Source organism: Triticum aestivum, chromosome 7D, assembly GCF_018294505.1.
Source record: "Triticum aestivum cultivar Chinese Spring chromosome 7D, IWGSC CS RefSeq v2.1, whole genome shotgun sequence".
Taxonomy (NCBI): Eukaryota; Viridiplantae; Streptophyta; class Magnoliopsida; order Poales; family Poaceae; genus Triticum; species Triticum aestivum.
In genome coordinates, this window is record NC_057814.1 from 103905486 (window position 1) to 103928660 (window position 23175).

The following is a 23175-nucleotide window of genomic DNA, read 5'->3' on the forward strand; positions in this document are numbered from 1 at the left end:
TCATTGCCGAAAGAATCTAAAAGCATTGAGGGCCAATCATATCTGGAGTGGCTGAAGTTGAGAAAAAGCTTAAAGCCAATTTTGCCGCTCGCCGCCAGAAACAAATTGAAAAAGAATTGTCTCAGATAAAAGAAGCATTGCCAATTGGTAGTATCAATGAAAAGAAGGATGATTCGGAACATGAAAGTGCTTCAGTTGAAAAAGCCGAATCAAGTAGTATATATTCTGAATCCATCAAATTCAACAACGCAAGCATTACTGAGAAAGGGCATGGTAAGCATAGGAAAACAACGGTGCTTGATTTTTCTGAAGTTAATGGAACATACTTCCTGCCCTATGAGTTCCTTGCCGTAGAAATTGACAAGCTTCAAAGACAAGAACAAGTAGCCGAACAAAGTTCGGCCGACGAAGGTCTTCAGTGTAACGATGCACAGAATCAAGAAAAGGATGATGAAGAGGCATTGGGGAGCCATCCAAAGGCAGAGCACGATATTGTTCAAGTCACACCACCATCATGCTCTCCCAATATATTTAAAGAGATATGTTTAGCAAGTAATTTACCTATTTTTAGATTTGGTCAAAACTTTATTGTTGATGCACCTATTAGAAAAATCATCTTAAGTAATTTTGAAAGACCAATGAAGAAGGGTAATTTACTTGTTAGCAATAAAATCGTTATAGAACATATCGGTCAACCCATTGCACCATTTATAAAGACCGATAATGACTTATTGTTGCAGCCAAAGCTTTCCCCGTTGCTTTATTTAAAGTTTGTATCTACATGGGTAGATTTGCTTGTTTCATACTTGGCTTACTCTTGGTCTCAATTGAGGCATGCATGTTCTAACTATTTTTGTTTCAGAAACTTAAAGCCAAGGTTAGATTCTTTTCAGAAAACCGATGCTTGTATAATATCTTATCCAATGACATTGGTAAGAGAATGTAAAATAAAATTCATAGCCAAATGGGGTGATACAAAATCTGAACCATTTGTTTGCTGAACTCCAAAGCCGTTCTCACAGCAAGATCGGCTAGAAAATAAAAAGTTTACCTTCAATTCAAGCATGTGTGATCAAATATTTGATTTGTTGCTGAAAAATAATTACATAAGAATTCTTGATCACCATGTCAAGCCATCAATTCAAGGACGAGTGTATTGTAAGTTGCATGATTCGTTCAAGCATAGTTTTGAGGATTGCAATATGTTTCGTCAAATAGTTAAATCGGCCATTGATAAAGGACGATTGAAATTTGTTGAGACACCAAAAGATGACCAGTCTATTCTGATTGGTCCCGATGGCAAAAAGTTTTTGCATCGGCTGCTTCAAGCCAATCCATTTAAAGAGAAGGTAAAAACAGCAGGTGATGGGATTAAGCTTTCAATAAAGAAGTTGTGAAGAGCATAATGAACATAATCTTGAGGGCGAGAACTCCATCGAAGCTACAATGGAGACGCCAAGGACTGGGGGGCAGCAAGCAAATCCTATGATCGATGAAAGCAAACCAAAAGAAAACAAAGGCCGAAATAAGCGCAAGTGTAAGAGATCAAAAATCACCTTCGCTGAACTATTGGATAAATATCAAAAGAAGAGTGAAGAGAAGAATGCTTATCGGCCCAATCATGCAAAGAAACCAAGATCACCCCCAAGGCGCAAATATGAGGATCGGTATTGGCAAAGTGAGAATTTTAATGCAACATATTTATATCCTTATTTTGTGCCGCCAATGCCAATGCCGTGGATGCCTCCCTATGCTCATATAGATGCATATCCATCGCAACCTCGTCCTCGAGTCGCCGGGCTCCGCCTCCGCGTGAGTCCACCCGTGCGACCTCATCTCCGCGGCCTCTAATCGCCGCCTTCATTTGTTGCGGACTACACCGCCGCTCCTACCGAACCGCCATGCGACTTGGCCGAACTCGAGCCGCCGGCCGCGTTCCACCTTGGCCGTTGCCAAACCGCCACTGCCTGTCCAACCTCGCCTTACCTCTATCAGGTCTGTGAGCCGCCAGCGCCTGCTGACTCACACGGCCACACGCCCGCTTCACGACAAGTCGCCATCGCGCGCCGGCCGACTCTCGCATCACGGGCTCTCACCGTCGCGGATTTGCACACAAGTCGGCTTACCGCTTCTGCTGCTGCATGACGAGCCGTTGGAATCTGCCTCTGCCATGGCTCTCTTGCCCGTGAGCTGTCATCCGCCTGTATCGGTCCTCTGCTGTGCCCACCGCATTCCCCATGGCTCCGCCTCGGTCACCTCTTCAAATATTCGCCGCCTCACCATTCACCTCTACTATGAGTCGGCTTCACTCCGCCAGCCACCGGTGCGCCTCTAAACCGCCTCACTCGAGTGGCTTCAAGCCGCCGCGGCCCTCGGCCGCGAGTCACTGTCCCACTCTACCCCGCTGAGCTGCCCGTCCGCGGCCTTGAGCCGCCGCTCGCCAAGGGCAGGCCCCTGTTCCGCGGTACTGAACGCCCAGATGCGTAAAGTTGCCCTCGCCAATGTCACTGCCGACGTCGCCATGGCCGGTTTCTGAGAGCCGCCTGTGCCTCCACCTCGTCAACCCATCGCACCTTGAGCCGGCCTTCTATTCGCTTGGCTCTTCCTCTACCGCCGCGGGACAAACCGCTGGCTGTCAGACCACTGTTCTAAGCCGGCCCTACTTCAGGTGCTTCAGGAAACACAAGTGAGGGGCCGGTTTGAGGGACAACAAGGTCAAAGTTAAAAAGAAAGGGAAGGTGCTACTCATGGTTTTTGCTTGGCAGCAAATTTGGATTTTGATGAAGAGATTAACCCGGAGATTAAAAAAGGTGTGCTGAGGAGCTGCGTTTTCGATGACTTGTTCAGTGCTAAAGATGGCAACTCTTGCAAAAAAAATCCCGCGGTTGCGTTGTGCAAGGTTGACTGCTGCACCTAGCTGACTGGTTCATGCACCGTCCGTCATATAAATACCCGACAAAAACATCAGGTGATATCCGTCTAGACTATTTTAAATAGCACATATTAACTTTTTCTTTTAAGAACAATTACTCTGGTTTGTAATATTGTTTATGCAGGACAATTATTCACTGCAAGAGCGGTAGCGATTCGCTATACTGCCTCTAATGCTGCGGTTGTTTTTATCATCCGCCTCTGCGGTTCGGTGTATATCAACACATTGGAGCTGCACCCCGTCTGTATAAGCCACTTGTTGAGTGCAAGCAAGTCACTACTCGGATAGCCCGGTTTTTCTTCCAACAATTTGAAGGCCAATTATCATATATTATCAGCCATCGTCTGCACTGGATGGCTCAATGAGCAGGCGCACAAGTCACCGCCACTACAGTGTGGTTAACTTCAAAATAGCCAGTTGGGATGAACCATTGGCCGAGTTGCTGACACAGCTCATACGGGATCATTTATAACCCGCTGCAGTCACCTCAACTTTCTATGGATTCACATCGCGTTATCAACGATAATAATACATATCTTATGCTATGGTCAAAATATGAAGAATCTCAAGCCAACTCTTCGAGTCGTCTTAAGACTCGGGGGCTACGATGATATGATTTAGTGAATGATTTCCAGTTTAAAGTAGATTCAAGAACTCCGGGTCATTGGAGGGAAAAATAACCTGGCCCCGGAGGCTACTGCCATATTGGTGACAATTTAAAGGCCGTCAGAAAATTTCCGGCTTAAGATTGAGGATTCCGGTTTAAAATCTGGCTCAAGGGAAAACTGTTTCTCACAAGCTTTAAAGCTCTCAATATCCGGTTTGAAATTCTGGTTCAAAAAGAATTCATCTCTCGCAAGTTCAAGTTCTCAGAAAAATTAAAGGTTGCCAAAGAGAACTTGCTGCCATGATGCGCGGTTCAAACATGGGTATCCTGCCTTATGGCTTATCTTATTATGATCACTTAAAGGCTTGATGCCGAGTTACAGGGACCAAAGAGAGTTTGTTGCATAGCACAACTCAAACATAAGTACCCGGCAAGCACAGCTCGGAGAAATATATCACTTGGGGGCTTCCTGCTCGTTGAGCATAGCTATGACAACCCTTGTTGATCCGGCTTATATGCCTGGAATAAAATGTTACTTGGGGGCTTTTTGTTCAACGGACAAGAGTTTTTATGACCCTTGTAATAGGCTTAAAAGCCAGGCTTGGAAGCCAGGTGTATTCACCTAAAAACCCGGGTTATCCTGTCTTTTTAAGTCTGCCACTCCGCCCAGGTAATCCTGGAATGACCCACCGTACTTTTGACAAGTCAATTTTATACAGACCCTGAACTTGTCAAAGTTAAAACGACGATTGGTCATGTCAGGTCCGGCTTATAAGGTTTGCATGAAGGTTTAACTCAGTGGCTGTGCGGCCCTTGAAAGTACTTGATTTTTGGGCCTGGCCGCCTATGAAAGCCTTGATTTTTTGTTATTTGATTTGAACATTTTTTGAGGTTTCCTCTCTTGTGACATATTAATACATGGTGGAAAACCGATGAGGGCTATGATGCTTTATGGTTCATATATGAAATTACCCGGTGTTTATTAACCGGGTCTGGCTCTGGACTATAAGTCGCCAGTGTATGATGATCTTATATACTTGGAAGCGCTGTGCTCCAAGTTTTGGGATATTACCCCTTGCTGCATATGGCGTGATAAGCCGGCGACATGACTAAAGTGAACAGGGCGTTGTGCTCTATATCTTCAGGGTTATTACCCTTACTGGCATGATAAGCCGGCAATGTTCATAAGTATCACAGGTATGATATTTATTTTTGTTATCTAAGGTTTGATAACCCACCCTGGCTTTTAACTTTAAGTTGCCAGTATGTTTAGGCTTGAATGGCCTTAATGTTAGTCTTTTTCCATAATTGCATAAGACTATATTATGTTTGGGTTGTTACCCGCCCTGGCTTTTGACGTTAAGTCGCCAGGGTATATATTGTTTAAACTTTGTGCAGGATTTGCAGAGCTATGACTTACATAAATGATTAAGTTCAAGCCCATCATCAAAAATTGAAATTGGTGTTTCAAAAGGGTTATCAATTATTGATTTTCACAAAGGCTATAAGCCGCCGGGTTACAAAAATCCCGGATTACAATGGATGCGCATTAAGTCACCATCGGCCAAGAGTCACTGAGTATTTAAACTCCGGATTTACTTGTCAACCAATAAGGTATTCAAATATTTAATAGCCAAACTTGGCTGGATTTTCATGATGATATTGAATGATTGAGGGTTTCATACCGGATTATATTATTCAAATCTTGAATAGCCAACATGGCTGGATTTTTATTATGGTTATCAATAACCAGTATTATGATTGAGGTTTTAAAAGACGCTTCAGTGCAATGGTTATTATTTCTTTATCAATGGATATAATTTATTCTACAATGGAAGGAATAGTCCCGAGTCACTGCAGGCTTACGACCCGGCACTTGGGGGCTACATTATTAAAATCATGATTATATCAAATATGGAAGTCCCATGTCGCTGTAAGCATGCACCATGACACTTCGGGGCTAATGCAAGGTCATTTTTTACTTGCCTTATTGAAAACCCGACTCATCACATCGTAATGAGCCGGCCCTTGGGGGCTACCAATTGCTCCTGTCAAAAATTCAAGGTACACAAGTTTTAATCCATTATATTGAAGGGTCCACTGCTCAGTTGGTAGAGTACAAAGCTCTTAACCTTGTGGACGTGGGTCCGAGCCCCATGGTGGGGGTCACATCATATGATGTTATTTTCAATGAAGTATATATATAAAGTCCCAGCTCAATATTACCTTACTGAGCCGGCCCTTGGGGGCTACACGTTGCTGCTCAAGTCTACATGATCATATCTACAAAGTCCCTGCTCATTATTGCATAATAACCCGACCCTTGGGGGCTACACTGGTTGAAAGTTTTCATGAGTATAAGGCAGTTACAAGTCCCAGGTTGTTGCAAGCATGACAACCCGACACTTGGGGGCTACATATGTGGAATATTCAGTTTTGACTAGTGATTGAGATGAACAACCTGGATTTCTTCAAATTAAAGCATTTATATTGAAGCAAGTCTTAAGCTGTTACTACGCTCCCTTCTTAAGACTTGGGGGCTACAAGTGATATGCATATAAGAGAGGTACATTTTTCAAGCTTGATGTTAGCAACAATTATGACCCGGTGCTATCAATATTTACAAACCGGATATTTTGGCAATGATAAACCGACAAGTTCTACATCTTTAAGCCGGCTGAAAATCAGATGAGTATTTCAAGACCAATATTTTTGTTAAGCATTGTGAGCTGAATCAAATGAATTATTTCTTCACAATATTTTTCTGGGAGAGACCAACGTCAGCAAATTGATTATTAGGCTGGCCTATTGACCTTGACTTTCTAGAAGAAGGAAATGACAAGGACTTAAGGATGTTCAGGTGCCGGTTTACAAGAATTTTTTAACCCGCAATCTGTCAAATTTGTTCTTGTGTTTTGTTTACAGGATCAGTTTAACATGGATAAATCCAAATTAAACTGGGGGCTAATGTTGGGGATATACCTCGCTGTATGACCCGGCCGGAAGTATGACTCGGCTAGGACTTGGTGTTTCATTGGAGGACCACCCGAGCCTGGTGTCTTGTGGGTGACCTGGCAGATTATATGCCAGATTGTAAGCCGGAAGACAGATTATAAGCTAGATTGTAAGCCGACAGACAGTTATAAGCCAGATTGTAAGCCGGCAGACAGTTATGAGCCGGCAGGTACTTAGCCATGAAAATGAGTCGTCTGGAGTTAAGAAGCCCAAGACGTTAAGAAGCCCATGGTGAGACGTCAGAATAGGTTAAGTCCTAATCCTAGTTGGACTCTACATGTAACCCGCCCCTTCAACTTATATAAGGAGGGGCGGGACACCCCAAGAGGGGGGAGAATAATCTTTAAGGCTAGACACAACTAGGAGAGCCGGATATACGGTGACTCCCTCGTGATGATAATGAGATCGATCCACAAACAACATGTAGGGTTGTTACCGGATGATGTTTCCCGGGGCCCGAAGCTGTCTAAACCCTTGTCTTGTGTGTTAATCCGCATCGCGTCTCTCATCCCGATCAACCCCTCTCAAGCTACCACATAGATGCGTTGGCCTCACAACTAAGTCCTCACACTAGGACATCTGCCGTGACAATTCCACGACAGGTATGATACAAGGGCACATTCTCCATCTTATTTTAGATCATCTCACCAATATTATGCAGCTCCGAGAAGATCAACATTTGAACAATCACATGTTAAAGACCGTTTCAATCATAAGGAATCGGTCCAGAACTCAAGGAAGAAGGAAGAGGTGGTCAAGCAAGTTTACCGTGTTAAAAGAGATGGTCGTAAGAGTGCAACTTCAGATTTGATCTCAAATGAAAAAGAGCCAATTAAAGTGTTAACATTGGCTACTAAAGGCAATGAGATGAAGCGACCAATTATTGAGAATCAAAGTGCCAAATCTGAAGAAAAGAAGTTGAGAGTGCACAAGGCCAAAAAGGAATTGCCATTGGTCAAAACAGAATCACAGCCGAGATGCCCACTCGGCTTATCGTATTGGCAAAAGAGGGAATTACAAAAACTTAGTGCACAAGAACTTGAAGAAAGGAACATGGCATGGGTTCCCAAAGGAAGTGCTCAAAATAAGAATTACGTGCAAGCTTCCATTACAACAAGTGCGGCAAAGGTGAAGAAGGAAAAGAGTGAAAACTATGAAGGACCAAGATTTCAGCATCTTCGGTTTACACATTGTCCATATTCTTCAACTATGCCATTAACGCCTATGCCATGGAATTCGTCATCCGGTATGATTGGTAACCCACAATGGGCTTATTTTAATCCATGGATGCAATATAATTTCTTACATCTTGAAAGGGTATTACCAAGTCACTATACATTTGATTAGCTACAAGTTTGTTGCTCATCCAAAGGGCCGAAATACTTGATTTGTCATTTCATTTGTTTATTTCGGCTATATGTGCTTTGAATGAAGTTTACATGGTAATGGCCGATATTTATCTATCGTCCTAAGATTATGTCAACGCATAGCCGGCGTAGTACTCTAACATCGTCCTTAGTTCGATTGGAGAGCGAGATAAGGTACGTGCTCATGGAAATTTATATGTATGCCTATATTATGATTGAATGGAGTTGAGACATCATGACCGATGTCATTGAATATATGCTGCATAGGCCAATTCATAGTTGCAGAATTGGCTAGTGGGCTTATACTTTGTTTGGAGATGATTTGGCTTATGCATCTTTGAGATCTATAAGAGGCCAAATCATAGCTGATTTTATTACTGAACATTCGATTAATGACATGCATAATGTTGATATTAGCCTTGTCTTTATAGTACTACAGAGATTATGTTTTGATGGTTCAATTCGTAGCAATGGCCAAAGTGTTGGTGTTGTTTATATATCTCCTTATGGTACTATTTGTGAAGCCTCATGCCTCTTAGAATATTTTTATGCATGATTAATCCAAGACGAATATGCATCGTTATTCGGATTGGATCTTTTACTTGCTATAGGTGCTATATATTTTGAGGCTTTCGGTGATTCGTTATGAGTAGTGCAACAAATATCCAAGGGTTATCAATGTTTTGACGAATCACTTGTAGTTTATATTGGGGTATGTCTAGATGCAAAATTTACCTTGAGTAGCTTTTAAATTGTTCATATATTTAGACATGACAATTTGAAAGAGTTGGCACAGCAAGCATCCGGCTACTATGTTAATCATGGTGTATTGCATTTCTCTCAATAGCCGATGCTTCATCTTGTCAACATAGGTAAGGCCGAACCGAAGTCCACAGCTTCGGCCACTAATGAAATTTTTATGCAGGCGGAAGTAAGGATTGGAGAAAATTATTGTTGATTATCTACAAAATCCTAGCAAAAGGGTGAACAATATGGTTCGGAGGATGACCTTGAGATACATATCCACGAAACTTTATCATCAGATTGTTAATGAAGCTGAGAAGGTTTTGCCCAAGTTTGTATCAAGCATTCAAAAATGATAATGGCCGATATATAATTATTGCCCTAAGCATATAAATGGCCGATGGAGTGTTGATATCGCGCTTAAAACAAACTTTGTGCAAGCTATTTTTCAGCACACAAGTTTTGCCGAAAACAGGGGGGCATGTGTTGACATCAGATTTTGGCATGGTCGAAAACATAATTAAGAAGGCCTCAAATAAAAAAGTGCTTAAAGTGAGGAAGTTCCGTATCCTCAAAAGGAGAAACTTTGATATTTGGGCCATAGCCATCCGGTCTCATCTCTAAGGCCGAAATTGTGTTCGAAGTACTGTGATTTTGTATCCAGAACACTATTCGGCTGATTACAACCCCAAGACGGCCTCATATGAGAAAAGTTTCTACATGAATTGTCTTCGTCGCGTCGAAAAGGTCGATTTTGATATAAAAGTCATCCTAATCCAAGTTCGTATGCAAAAATTAGAGTCATCCGAATACAGCCCTATCACGGGCCAAAAGTGGCGCGCCTCACCACACCCTGCCTAATGGGTAGCGCGAATAATAGCCCGTTTTGCAAGAGCGATTTGACCCTCAAGATGACCTCTGATCAAAAAACGTTCAACATGAAAGTTGTTCCTCTCGTCGAAGCGGTCAAGATTGCTTTTAGGCTTGTTTCCATCCGATGTCGTTTACCACCTCAAAAATTACCCGCAAGGTCCAGCCAGTTTAAACCGAACAGTTTTGGAAAGTTCGAACAAAACCAATCCGAATTTGACTAGGGTTTTGGACGTGAATCCGAGCCTTTTCCTTGCACGGGAAGTCCAGCTGCCTCTTATATACCTAAGGAGTGACGGCCGATTGAACAACACACAATCGATCTATCAATATATCACCTTTTACCGTTACCTTGATCTCTCTCCCTTGTTCTTCTTCTTCCTCGTTTTTCTAGTTGCAGGGCGGCGATCCATGAGGCCCTAGGGGCGATCAGGTCGACCTAGGGCAACCCATAGCCGCCGCACGCCCTGACGGGGTCCCTCCCGGGCGTGTTGGGTTTCGGGTCCTAAAAAGCACCCGCCGGATTGCTTGCATACCGCGCTACCGGCCGGGTCTCCTTAGGCGTGAGCTGCGGTGCATCACCCCCGGCGTCGAGGATACACGGTGACGTGTTCGTGTGCGAACAGTATGATCGATGTACATGGATTTGTGTGAATTTAAGGGTTTTGATGCTAGGAGTGTGGCTGTCCGGCAAGACATATGTGGGGTCGTTCAATGTAGTCTTGGATCGCGTCATGACGCATTCGCATACATTTAGGTGCTCGAGTTTGTCAAGTCCGGATGTAGACGCTCTAACGAGAGGTTCACGTGGAGATTCCATGTCTCGTTCACCATCCCTCTTTCTCTCCCACTCATTTTTCTCTTTGAATGGTGGATGGCCATGGTGCTGTTGCCATCTCACAACCATCGTAAAGAGCTTGATCACGTGATCGCCATCCACCCTCTCTCTGTCCACTGTCAACTGCTGTCTACTAGTGCTAACCTAGGACCGCCTTCACGTGTGACCAGGCTCTCCGACTCGTCGTTACCATCTCCAACAGGAAGACTGGACACAGCAGATGCAGTTCTTTTCCCCTCCGTACTACCCGTGACTGGCAGTATTTAAACGGGGGACACACAAGGGAACATGTGGTGGAGCTTTTAGCTTACCGTCAGCTGGATGAAATCCAGTTCAGAAACATAAAAAAGGTGACCGAAATGAAATGCCGGACGTGCCATCTATCAGTCAATCCGGGCATCTCCAACACGGCTCACCAAATCTTCTTTGTATGCCAAGAACAGACGGTCTGAACCTCCAACGTGGACAACTATTTTGGGGTAGACTGGTGCTGATGTCCGAATTCCCTAGTCCGGACCCAAACCAGAAAGAGCTATGGGGAAGTTTGGGATTCCGCCACGTTGGATTTCGACACCCCCTTCTCACCCAAAACTCCATTCGGAGCACGTTTTCGCAAATACGGCCCTCCTCTTCCGAACTATATCTACGCTTTGGGAGACCGACGCCGCCTACCCCCCGAATGTCACCCAGGTCTTGTTGGACCTTCGCCGATCCACCCACCCGCCTCCCCGCCTAGGCCTACGGCACCGCCGTACTCCCCGCCCCCCCTGACACTGCACAAGTACCCTCCGCCCTGCCGACGTCGTGCATGGCATACACCATGCTTGGGTAGTGTTCGGTGAATGTCATATCACAATTTTTGACGTTCTCGTTGTTCACTATGAAGCAAACACTATCGATTTAGATGAGGAGTACTTCTATGCCAAGTTCATGGATTTATCTTCATCAGACGATGAACAAGTTGACAAGTTGAGGATGAAACGACGAAGATGATGACAATTCTTGAAGAAACAGAGCATGCAGAGGAGCATGTTCTCAACTTCAAGGGTTCACCAAAGGGACATCGAGTGTTGAATCGGCGTTGAGCATGAGAGCATGTTGATCTCTACAAGGACTACTTTGCCCCTAGTGTGCTATTCGGCCGCTACTTACGATGTCGATATCGGATGCAACGACTATTGTACTTGAGCATCATGGAAGGTGCCAGGGCCTGTGATGATTACTTCAAACTGCAAATGGATGTTGTTGGCCACATTGGGTTCTCTGGTCTCCATAAGTGCACACTGCTATGAGGGTGCTTGCGTATGGCACTGTTTCGCAAACGAGTGGCATGACTACCTTTGGATATCTGAGAGCACATGCCTCGTATCCATGGTCAATTAGCTGCTGCAGTGGTCAAAGTGTTTGGACCAGAGTACTTGACAGGACCGAATGCCAAAGACACAACAATACTCATGGCACTTGGAGAATCAGTAGGCTTCCCAGGTATGCTTGGATCCTTGGATTGCATTCACTGGAAATGAAAGAACTGCCTATACGCTCAACAAAGGCAGTACCTGAGCCGTCGTCAAAAGTGCACCATCATTCTTGAAGCAGTTGCATCACAATGACATCAACGTGCTACATCACTCCCAATTGTTTGCAAGGTTATGTACAGACAAAGCTACTGCATGCAACTATATAATCAATGGGCATACACTCAATCCTTGCGATGACATCGATCTTTTGTGGGTGACCTTTGTCAAAACCATCTCCGATCCATCAAGTAACAAAAAATCCATTTTTGCGGCAAGACAAAAGGTGCTAGAAAGGATGCAAAAGGTGCTAGAAAGGATGCAAAGAGGGCATTTGAAGTGCCTCAAGTCTGATTTTGCAATTGTTCGCGGACCTGTTAAACAATGGGATCCAAAGACTTTACGGGAGGTCATAACAGCTTGTATGATCACACACAACATGATTGTGAAGGATGAAAGTGAGGCTGTTCGCCAAGTTTTGGATTTTAAACAAATGGGTGATCATTAGGGCTGCAAGAAAAGCTCGCGGCTCATTAGCTTGAGATTGGCTCGACTCGAGATCGACTCGAAAAGAAATAAGCTGAGTGTGAACACTTTATGTAGCTCGATAGAGAAATGAGCTAATCTTGAGCCAACACTGGCTCACTCGATTTTAACTCGATAGCTCGATGTCATATGATTATATTAAAAGATCTTGATATATATTAAAATAAAATAGGATAATTTTATTGCCATATATATGTTGTGTACGGTTTTTCTCAGTTTTACCTAATAGCAAACATGGAAGCCTAATTAAGCACAGAGAAAATTTAGCCTCAATATGGTACATGATCAGCCGTGTGTTAAATATCCTACTATTCTCAGTCAAAGTTTAAGAGCAGACGCACCTTTATTTTTCTATCTTTCTAATTCATCCACGATCCCTAGTTATTAAGGGTTAGTCCTCAGTTGAGAGAGAATAAGTCAGATTTTATAGTGGTATCCTATGTTGTGTTGTGGCCTATCATGTTTGAAAAATTGTCTTAGATTATTAATAAAATCATCTTATTTAGCTCGAAAGTAGCTCGAGATCGACTCGAAATCAATACAAGATGAGCACGAGCCGCTTTCTACGGCTCGACCTTAAGTTTGAGTTTGCTTAAATTGTAGTATAATCTGAGCTGAGCCTAGTCCAACTCGCTCGGACTCGACTTGTTTACAGCCCTAGTGATCATGCCCAGTTTGTAGAGTAGAATTCGGTGGCATTTGAGCAATTTCTCCAAATGCATCATCAGATCCGGCCAGCGAGTCTTTTTCTTGAACAACACAAGGACGGACGCATGATCGGCCACACTGACCGAGTCTCCTCGCCGGGCCACCTACCCACATGCTGCTGCTGCTGCTGCTGCTGCTACTCCATCCATTTGACATTTCGTCCTTGTCCTAACAAAACAAGCGCACCAAAAGCAAAGGAAATAAAAAAATATAACTACCACTTTGGATCCCCATCCAAAGTCAGCACGAAACCGAATGTTTTTTCTGACCCACCCAAAAAAAAACCCCGTCGAAATCGATTTGACACCGATCATTATCAACCAGCCCCGAGCAAAAAACACTCATCCGCTCCTCCCTCCCTCCCCTTCCCTCCATCCAGGTAGTTTCATTCCGCTCCCCCCTCCTCCCTCCAGCTCCGCGCGCCACGATCCCGACCCGGCCGCCGCGGCTCCCCTCCCGCCTCCTCCGGCGCGCCCCGCCCGCCGGGCGAGCGGAGGGAGCCTAGCTAGCTCGGCGGCGGCCTCCGCCTTCCAGCACCCGATTGTCTGGCGGGCGGCGGCGGTGAGCAAGCCGTGGAGGGGTTCATGGTCCTTGCGGCCGGATGGAGTACGCCATGTTCGGGTCCAGGCGGGTCGACGACGACACGGGGTTCAGGCGCCAGCGGACCGTCAGGTGAGCAACGGCCTGCTACTCCCGCTTTGCTCTTGCTTGCTTGCTGGCCTCTTTGCTCGGGAGCATGGAGATTGGCTGCCGTCTCTAGCTAGCTTGGCTTGGGGAGGTTAATCGGGGGCGTGAATGAGATGGGCGCGGCTTTGCTGCCGATTTTCCTGCTCCGACGGGGATTCGAGGAGGAGCACAGGAGGAATATTCGGTTCGGATTGGCCTGGGTTGGTGGAATGGTGGTTGCTGTTAGAAGATGGCTGTTGCTGTGTTCTTAGGCTGACTGCTCCACATATGGTTCTTGTCTGGCTTAAATGCTTCACTTTGGTTCCGTAGCACAACAGTAATCTGGTAGCGAGTCCTCTACAAGTTGTTTGATAGCTGTGCATCTGTGATAGAGATGGGCTGCTTCAACTTCCATGAGCAGTGTAAGATTAGATTCATAAATGAGGATGAAGTAGGAAAAATAATAATCTGACTGCTTATGAGCTGAAATGACCGTGTCTAACTTCAGAATTGTTTTAGCATATTCAAATGGAGTGCCAATTCTGTTTTTCATTGCCAGATTCCGCGACGAGAGGGCAAAGGCAACGATGCCCATTCACCAGAAGCAGGCTGGTCCAGCTGCTCGCAAGCTCGGCGTGGGGAACTGGGGGAAGAACAGGATCTTCGTAGCAGGACAAGACGTTCCCCACAAGAGGATCATCGACCCAACGAGCGATTTCATCTTGCTATGGAACTACGTGTTCCGAGTCTCTTGCTTCGTCGCTCTGTTCATGGACCCTCTCTACTTCTACGTGCCTAAAATCCAATATGGCACAGACACTTCATGCGTCGGGAAAGATAGACACCTGGCTATCACCATTACCGTCTTCCGATCGGTTGCAGATCTCTTTTACGTCATCCAAATTGTGATAAAGTTCATGACTGCTTATATTAATCCGAGCTCCAAGTCCGGGGTTTTCGGCAGAGGAGAGCTGGTTACAGACCCTAATGAAATCGCAAAGAAGTATCTCAGATCTGACTTTGCGGTTGATCTAGTGGCTTCAATTCCTGTACCACAGGTATTTTTAATCCTTTCTGATCCATTACTTGTCATTACGGGTTGGGAAACATTTGCTTGCACTGATGTTTGCACACTGATTCGTTCATACTTACCTAGATGTCCGTGAACTGCTAAAATTGTTGAACGTGGTAAGGTCGAGTTGAGGGGCTGTTTCTCTTCCAGATGAAATAATCTATTTTATGTGGCATAAGGACAGTGTGTATTTCGATCTCTTCACAGGCCACACCATAACAAAGAAAATACTACTCTTATCTGAAATGAATTATAAATAAAACATTAGCCCCCATAGTTCATGATTATCAAAAATGAAATTTATAGGTCCTCTTTTGAATTGTTTGTGAATTTTATTTATTTCCCCTTTCTTGGAGGCCCTCCACCTATTGAACCAACCAACTTGACCATTTCTAAAATATTGTTTAGTTGAATTCTTCATGCAAGTAGCGGTCAGGTACTAATGTAGGTGCAAATAAATAACAAACTTGTTTTTTTAACATTAAAAAAGGTGTGCTCCGTTTTATTTATTACATAAGCAGAAACTTGTAAACTTCTGAACGCTGCTGTAAATTAATGATATGCTGCATTTGTACTATGCGCTTTTGCTATCTGTTGAACTGGATACCAAAACATAATTCGTCCTAATATATTGGTCAATATTTGTCAATTTTCTGTGGCTCTTGACATGCTTCCTTTGATGGCATGATTATTCCTTTATCGAACATGAAAGTGGTGGATCTCAACTTCCTAAAACTTTATGTCTATAATCGTGAGTTTATATACATGAGTTTCCGTGAGGTTAAGGAAACTACAATATACACCTTTCTGTTATCTAACAGTTTTTCCTTTCTGTTGTTGCAGATTATTACTTGGTCCGTGATACCAGCTATTAAGTATACTTGGTCTGGGCATAATAATGACATACTGTTCCTGGCTGCTCTTTTTCAGTACATTCTGAGATTATATCTCATATCTTCCTTGAATAGCAAAATTCTTAAAGTTACTGGAGCTTTTTCGAAGACTGCCTGGCAGGGTGCTGTGTCCAATCTGCTATTATATATGACTGCTAGCCATGTATGTTACTTATTTAGTTATATGAGTTTTTGTATCCAGTCTTTCTCTAGTATATTTCCTTTCCTGTTGTTGTTGCATATATTTTGTTTTACTAGCATGTGGTGGGACTGCTTGACATCCGTGATGCATTTCTACTCTCCAGGTTTTAGGAGCATTGTGGTACCTGCTGTCTGTTGATCGCCAGACTGCATGCTGGCAAAAATACTGCGCTACTGAAACTAATTGCCATAATAAATACCTGTCTTGTAAGGTAAAGCCAGATCCAGATTGGGCAAAGAGTACTGCTATCTTTAGGACCTGTGTTGCTAGTAGCAAAAACCCAAATTTCGACTATGGTATGTTTGAGCCTTTGTTATCGAACAAAGCTCCAAGCCATAGGTTCCTGAAGAAGTACCTGTATTGTCTTTGGTGGGGCTTACAAAATCTAAGGTATGACAATAGCTGAACAACACATCTTCTTGTAACAATGGTGATCTGATAATTAAGAATTACACTCTCTGTTAAAGCAAGTTCCAGAGACCTTATTCTTACATATGAAACTATAACTCTGTAGTGCTACATTCCTGGCCTGATAAGTCTTAGATATGTTACCATAATTATAGCTGGTGTAAAGATTCTATTGGTTGCTAACGTGCTATATTATTTGTTGAAACAGTTGCTATGGCCAGACTTTGACTGTAAGTACCTATATTGGTGAGACATTGTATGCCATATTCTTGGCGGTGCTTGGTCTCGTTTTGTTTGCCCATCTGATTGGGAATGTTCAGGTATTTCTACAATATAATTTACACTTACTTTCATGGGTGACTCATGAAACTAATTTGATTATATAACTTACATGCAATTACCCCCTTTTCTAATGTACTTCTTTTGTCAACCGTTTTCTGATGCTGAGGCTTACTACTTGTCTAGTCCTCGGTGTCTATCTTTGTATGATGCCGTCATGGTTATTTTTGCTCAAAATTCTAGGGGCGTTTCATATCCTTAGTTATTTGCTTAGCTCGGAAACTAGGCATTAAGATTATTGGTCAATCAATCAATATTTGCTGAAGTCTGCAAATAATGAGGTGTTCATTGCACTTTACAACTTCTCAAATGTGCAATCTTTGGCAGTAGTCCATAGCTTTAAGAACAGAGGCATGAGGTTAGAGTCCTTGTGCCTGGTGATATGCTTGGTTAACATGCATTGAGGATTTCAATATGTTCTTCAAACTAACAAGTATCACTAGGTTGAGTATTTAGCCCTTAACCTTATTAAAACAGCTTTCTGCCTGGGTATTTTCCGTGTTACCTCTGCTCTAGTAATTAACAAACCACCATACTGGTAATACCCCAAAAAGGTGTGCTTGTTTCAACTTCAGACTTGTCAACACAATTATTTGCAAGAAACAGTGGGCTTATTACAATATTTTATCTGCCAGACGTACCTACAATCTATCACTGCAAGGGTTGAGGAGTGGAGAGTAAAGCAAAGAGATACCGAAGAGTGGATGAAACATCGCCAACTTCCTCCTGTACTGCGGGAAAGGGTGAGAAGATTTATTCACTACAAGTGGCTTGCAACTCGAGGCGTGGACGAAGCATCTATATTGAAGGCCCTGCCTGCAGATCTTCGCCGTGACATCAACCGTCACCTTTGCTTGGATCTTGTTCGCCGGGTAAAATTAACTTTCCTACTACTGTACTTCTTTTTGTTGTTTGAACAATTGCACAGACTTAGTAAACTTCACATCCATCTGATGGTTGAGTTCATGGCATTACAAATCACTCGATGCTTGAGTCTCACTACTACTTTTCATATCGCTACGTTTCAGGTGCCATTCTTCTCACAGATGGACGACCAACTCCTCGACGCCATCTGTGGGCGCCTCGTCTCGTCCCTGAGCACCAAGGGCACGTACACGGTCCGCGAGGGCGACCCGGTGACCGAGATGCTCTTCATCATTCGCGGGAAGCTGGAGAGCTCCACCACCGACGGCGGCCGTACGGGCTTCTTCAACTCCATCATCCTCAAGTCCGGCGACTTCTGCGGCGAAGAGCTGCTCGGATGGGCCCTGGTCCCCAGGCCGACCGTCAACCTGCCATCTTCCACCAGGACGGTGAAGGCGCTCGTCGAGGTGGAGGCGTTCGCGCTCCAGGCCGAGGATCTCCGGTTCGTCGCCAGCCAGTTCAGGCGGCTCCACAGCCGGAAGCTACAGCACACCTTCCGGTACTACTCCCACCACTGGAGGACCTGGGCGGCCTGTTTCATCCAAGCTACCTGGCGCCGCCACAAGCGGCGGAGGCTGGCCAGGGACCTCATGATGAGGGAGTCCTTCTCCTCCATGAGGTCGTATGAGGATGGCGATGGCGGTGGCTCCTTCGCCGAGCACGGTCGGTCGGTGAAGATCATGGCCGCGGCCAGGAAAGGGTCTGATAGCCACAGGGAGCTGCCTAAGTTCAGAAAGCCCTCTGAGCCGGACTTCTCGGTGGAGCACGACGACTAGGAGAAAGGGTTGCCATATCATTGTTTGCCACGACGGCGGTCGCTGGTCGCAGACTGAGGCGTCCTTTGCGATGATCTGTAAATATGAAGCTGAGTTTGGGGCTCAAGCTCACTGGTGACTGACTGCTCATCTCAGGGAAATGCTCAAGCTAGATTTGGGGCAGGGTAGACTGGTTTGCTTCTGGGGTTGGGTTTGGGCTCGGTAGGACAGCAGTTGCTGTAGGGTTAGCTTTAGGATGCTCATATTGTACATCCAGATGTAATTATGTTTTGAGTTATTCTTGTGACCTCAAAGGGGCACACTGCTGCTTGTATTGACTGGGCGATCAGATTGTGAGTGGAGTGTGTGTGTGTGTGCATTGGTTTGTTCTATTATTTCTATAGCCTGGTTTTTCATTGGCTTGGTCATGTATTTTTTTCCCTGAACTGCTGGGGTTGGTTTAACAGCGAGATCAGGTGGGTTAGCTGCTATTCAGGCGCGCCGTATAACTTCATGTAAAATGTCCTTGCACAACAGCCACAACAATTTTGCTTTTCAGGAATGTTAAAAATCTGACATCAAATTTTTAAGCATGACAAATTATATTGTCGCGAACATGACAAATCTGACTTGTGGCCAGGATACAACGTCCGTGGTGAGCTATCAAGTGTAAGGTTTCGCCGATCTCATCGGAGACAACCACAAAGCACAAGCCAGAAGCTGATATAAATGATGAGAACATATCCTCGCAATCAGTGTGGTAAAAAGAGAAGATATGCTTTGCTATCTTAGCCCAGGCAGGACGGTTGGCCTTTTGACAGCATCATTCATCCCATCCACTCCACAGAGCTCATATGTATGCATGCAGATTTATCAAGAAAGGGTAAAAAGTACAGGTTTGTTTCTCTTCAAATGAGTGAACCTTTCGGGGTAAAACCCACTGATAATCTTGCTAGTACAACTGACAGGGAAGAAGTACAGTACGGTGTGGTAATGATTCATCCCAACATTACAGTTACGTGATTCCCCGAGTTCACTCCCCTATGGACTATGATGCTGCTGATAAACACACGGTGCTATTTGTAAAAGTTAAAAAAAGAAAAGAAAAAGAGGAACAACTTTGTACCTTCCTCCACGCCAAATAGCGCTGCTGATGGATGGCGTCCAGAAAAAAAAAGATTTATTGTCTCCTTTTAAGAATGCGGTTTGACTACATAAGTTATATCGAGCGCTGACCCCGGGCGCTGCTGCTACTTGTGTGGATGCAACTCTTCGTCGGGTGCGACCCTTCGTGGCAGCTTCTTCTTCTGCGTGTACTTTGCGTACGAATACCACACGCCACCGAACGTGTTGATCACCAGCCCGGTGACGTTGAGAGCGTGCACCTTGACGCCTCCAAGCACCACGAAACCCAGGGTCTGAAAGGTCAATGGTACAAATATGGTATGAGATGCTTAAGGTCTACAAGGTCGAAGCTAAAGCGCATCATAGACTGATAGATGTACCGTGGACCCGACGCCCTTGAGAACTCCTACTATCGTGGTCGTCAGGGCAGAGTTTACGATTGTGCACCAGAACATGGTGTAATTGAGAACAATACCCATCACCAGTGAAATTAGAAGAATAACACTGAATGATGCAGAAGCTGTCTGCATTTCAAGAGACAGCGGATAAGTATCTTGGAACAGAGCAAGCTAGAAAGCATCTGATGCAGAAACAAACGATCAGGATCTAAGTCATATTATGTTTACTACTACCTCTGTAGTGATCTAAAACGTCTTATATTATGTAGTCATGAGCTAAAGGGGGTCTGAACAAAGAACAAACAGATTGCCATCTTATATCTGCTAATTAAGTTTGATAAACCTATACCCATACTACTTACTAACCTTTTCTGACAGAACTGAAAGAGAATGGGGAAATTCTCCTGTTGCAACAATGATGAAAAACAGAAATGGAATCGATAATATGCTGTTATAGAACATCAACTCCATTGAGGAAAGACCATCATCTGCGCCTGATTTCTCCACCAGAATCAAATACATCGTCTGCATACACACTATGTCAGTTGGAACTATAGCCAATTCTTGTGTGTGTGTGTGTGTGTGTGGTCTTAACCAGATACAAAAGCTAACCTGGAAGAAGACCGATATTAGAGCCATACTGTATCCATACAAGTCAAAAGAAAAATCTCCAAGTGCTGCAACAAGGACACCTAAGGCAGTGCAGACAACTGAAAGCGACACCTAAAACAATTTGCAAAGATGAGAAAGTGCTTCTAGTAATAAGCCATCCCTTCCAGAGTGAAAGCTCTGCAGGCCTGTGTTTGGTTATGTGCGTAGATGGAAAAAAGGAAACCACTGCATGAGGGAAAACATTTTTACCTGTGTTGATGGTTTCCCCTTCCCCCTTAAGAACCCAGACACCAAAACGGCAAGGGGTGTGAGCCTCTTGATTGCAATATACATAGGGATGTTAACCCCTTTCAAGCTTGCCAGAGCAAATGCGACATTTGCATTATAGAAAATTGACACGGGAAGAAGCTTCTTTGCTGTTGCAATGCTGAGATCTTTCCTTTTAGACATTCCTAGAACTTGCCCGAAATGTATGAAAAGTGCGGTAGCTAATTGCTGTTGAAATAAAGGAGAAAGTGAACAACCCAACCAGGCTTAGACAAAGATATAAAGAAGTAACGTTTTTATCGGCATTCGTCGGTAATGTTCAGTCGTACCTGTAAAGTGAGGAGGGTCATGGAGTGAACATACTGCATAATAACCGCTTTGTTGACGAAAACCATCGCCATGGATGCAACTCCATATGAAAAGGCCGAAGATAAGCTGCAAGAGAATATAAACAGGGGAATCGTTAGGCGCCCCTTATGGCTAATGCATTTCTCTTCTGATATTGACAGTAGAAGTACAGAAAATCCCAATCTTTCTCTTCTAGACAATCTAGCAGCAGGTGCCAAATTTAGTACTATGTTAATTCAAGAGAAGAGCCACCTGGCCTCTCTGCATATGCAGGTCCCCACAGTAGGCCCAACGGTGCTTAATTGCTCTTGGTAGATTAATTAAGTAAATCAGGAATGCAACTTGTTTTGCCAATTGTCTTGTTCTTTGGTAGTGTTAGTAGCCCCATACATACATGACTTAACAATTGCCAATTGTCTTGTACTTGTACATGGATTCGTCATATACTATCAATTGTTTTTAGAAAACTATGATATCAGGCAACCAGATAGGTCGAGCTATACAATAATTGGATAGTAAAGAGCAAAGATTCCGTCCAGTGTTTCAGGTAGTGTCAAACATTTCAGTGGAACCAGCCATATTTGTCAGGTGAAAAATACTGGATTCGTCGTGTAGACGCATTATCATATACTATGAATTGTTTTTAGAAAACTATAATATAAGGCAGCCAGATAGGTCGACCTATACACACACACACACACACACACACACACACAATAATTGGACAGTAAAGACCAAAGATTCAATCCAGTGTTTCAGACTGTGTCAAACATTTCGGTGGAACCAGCCATATTTCTCAGGTGAAAAATAGATTGTAAAATGTACTAAAGATTACATACAGTGTTTCAGATAGTCCCCAAGATTTCAACGAAACCAGGCATATTTCCTCAGGTGAAAGCTAGACCGCGTCGCTGAAATCCAAATCCTACCCCCCAGCCCAGCCTGCAAACGAACTCCCTCTCGCCTCCGCCATGAGCCGCGTCCAGAGTAGCCATTTGCCACTGCTGAAATCAGAGTGTTGCGCCCAAGAAGTGACGGAAACCACCCCAATCCGCGCACAGCTTCCACGCCAGGGCGGCGAAAATTCATTCCGAGACCACGGGAAACGACGGGGTAACGCAAGAAGATGACATGAGGAAGAGGAGAGGGAGCAGGCGAGGTCGCACCTGAGGAAGGAGCTGGGCTCGCCGGCCTCCAGCCCCATCGCGCGCATCCGGCAAGCCGATCCCCCCCGCTCCCGCCGCGCGCGTGCTTCGGGGACCTCTGCTCCGGCGCGGGTCGGGCTCGATCTGGCGCGTGGGATGGGAGAGTGGGCCTCGAGACTGGCGGGGTGTGTCCGTCCGTGTGGAGGGTTACCCGGGGGACTCCATTAGCGAGCGATCTGGTTATTAGTCAGTTGATCGCCGTTGATTGATTATCACCGCGGGCGTGACGGGGAAGTGATGCGCTCTCCTTTCCACGGCACGAAGCGGTGCATCACAAGCAAGCCCTGCCGTGCTCACATGACACCTGAAGCAAATTAATCCCTTCTTCTCTCGAGCAAAATGCGCTGGTATATAATAAGCTCGGATGGCATTGACGCTTAGTCCACAAACTAAAATATTGCATACCTAGCACCGTTGATTCGGCGAACGAACGTAAATCAGATGGTTAGATTCTTTGAAGTGAAACAACCCCGCCGGGGTTCAAATCCCGATGCTCACATTTTTCTAAATTTATTCTAGACTTTCCGGTAATGCTCGTTTAGTGGGAGGTGACGTTCCAGTCGACTACGAGGCGTGCGTACGTACTTTCATAGGGGGTGAGTGTACAAAAGAAAAGAGTTGTCCACTCATTAAAGTGATATACACTTTGAGAAACAAACAGTGTAGAAAGTAAAAGAAGGACCAAAACTGATGTTAGTTTTTTTTTTGCGAGGTATACACCTCTCCATCTCTCATTCCGGTGCTCGCAGTCACCATCGTCCTATCTCTTCGAGATCGCCATACTCTCTTCTCGGTCATGTGCAGGGTGGACTCGAGTTGC

The 23175-nt window shown here is 44.5% G+C and overlaps 2 protein-coding genes across 2 annotated transcripts; one reads left to right on the forward strand and one right to left on the reverse strand.

Annotated features, from left to right (window-relative positions):
• The first annotated feature begins 13479 nt into the window (after positions 1 to 13479).
• Positions 13480 to 18801, forward strand: LOC123169876 (cyclic nucleotide-gated ion channel 17). Its single transcript, XM_044587739.1, has 7 exons — positions 13480 to 13813; positions 14367 to 14865; positions 15723 to 15935; positions 16078 to 16364; positions 16591 to 16702; positions 17357 to 17593; positions 17750 to 18801. The coding sequence occupies exons 1-7, from the start codon at positions 13743 to 13745 to the stop codon at positions 18419 to 18421; spliced, it is 2091 nt and encodes a 696-aa protein (XP_044443674.1). The 5' UTR covers positions 13480 to 13742; the 3' UTR covers positions 18422 to 18801.
• Positions 18802 to 19297: 496 nt separating this feature from the next.
• Positions 19298 to 22608, reverse strand: LOC123169877 (UDP-galactose/UDP-glucose transporter 7). The gene is made up of 7 exons (XM_044587740.1): positions 22317 to 22608; positions 21132 to 21237; positions 20785 to 21030; positions 20536 to 20646; positions 20290 to 20448; positions 19906 to 20049; positions 19298 to 19818 (listed from the first exon to the last, which is right to left on the reverse strand). Exons 1-7 carry the CDS (start codon positions 22361 to 22363, stop codon positions 19651 to 19653), a joined length of 981 nt encoding a protein of 326 aa, XP_044443675.1. The 5' UTR covers positions 22364 to 22608; the 3' UTR covers positions 19298 to 19650.
• Between the last annotated feature and the right edge of the window lie 567 nt (positions 22609 to 23175).

Bases quoted from the DNA above. Each gene is read 5' to 3' on its own strand.
- LOC123169877 (XM_044587740.1), bottom strand. From the start codon at position 22,363: ATGCGCGCGATGGGGCTGGAGGCCGGCGAGCCCAGCTCCTTCCTCAG. The intron at 20,647-20,784 runs GTAAAAATGTTT...AAATTGTTTTAG, and splicing joins AGGGGAAACCATCAACACAG to GTGTCGCTTTCAGTTGTCTG. The intron at 20,050-20,289 runs GTTAGTAAGTAG...CTTGAAATGCAG, and splicing joins TTTCAGTTCTGTCAGAAAAG to ACAGCTTCTGCATCATTCAG.
- LOC123169876 (XM_044587739.1), top strand. From the start codon at position 13,743: ATGGAGTACGCCATGTTCGGGTCCAGGCGGGTCGACGACGACACGGGG. The intron at 16,365-16,590 runs GTATGACAATAG...TTGTTGAAACAG, and splicing joins TGGGGCTTACAAAATCTAAG to TTGCTATGGCCAGACTTTGA. The intron at 16,703-17,356 runs GTATTTCTACAA...TTTATCTGCCAG, and splicing joins ATCTGATTGGGAATGTTCAG to ACGTACCTACAATCTATCAC.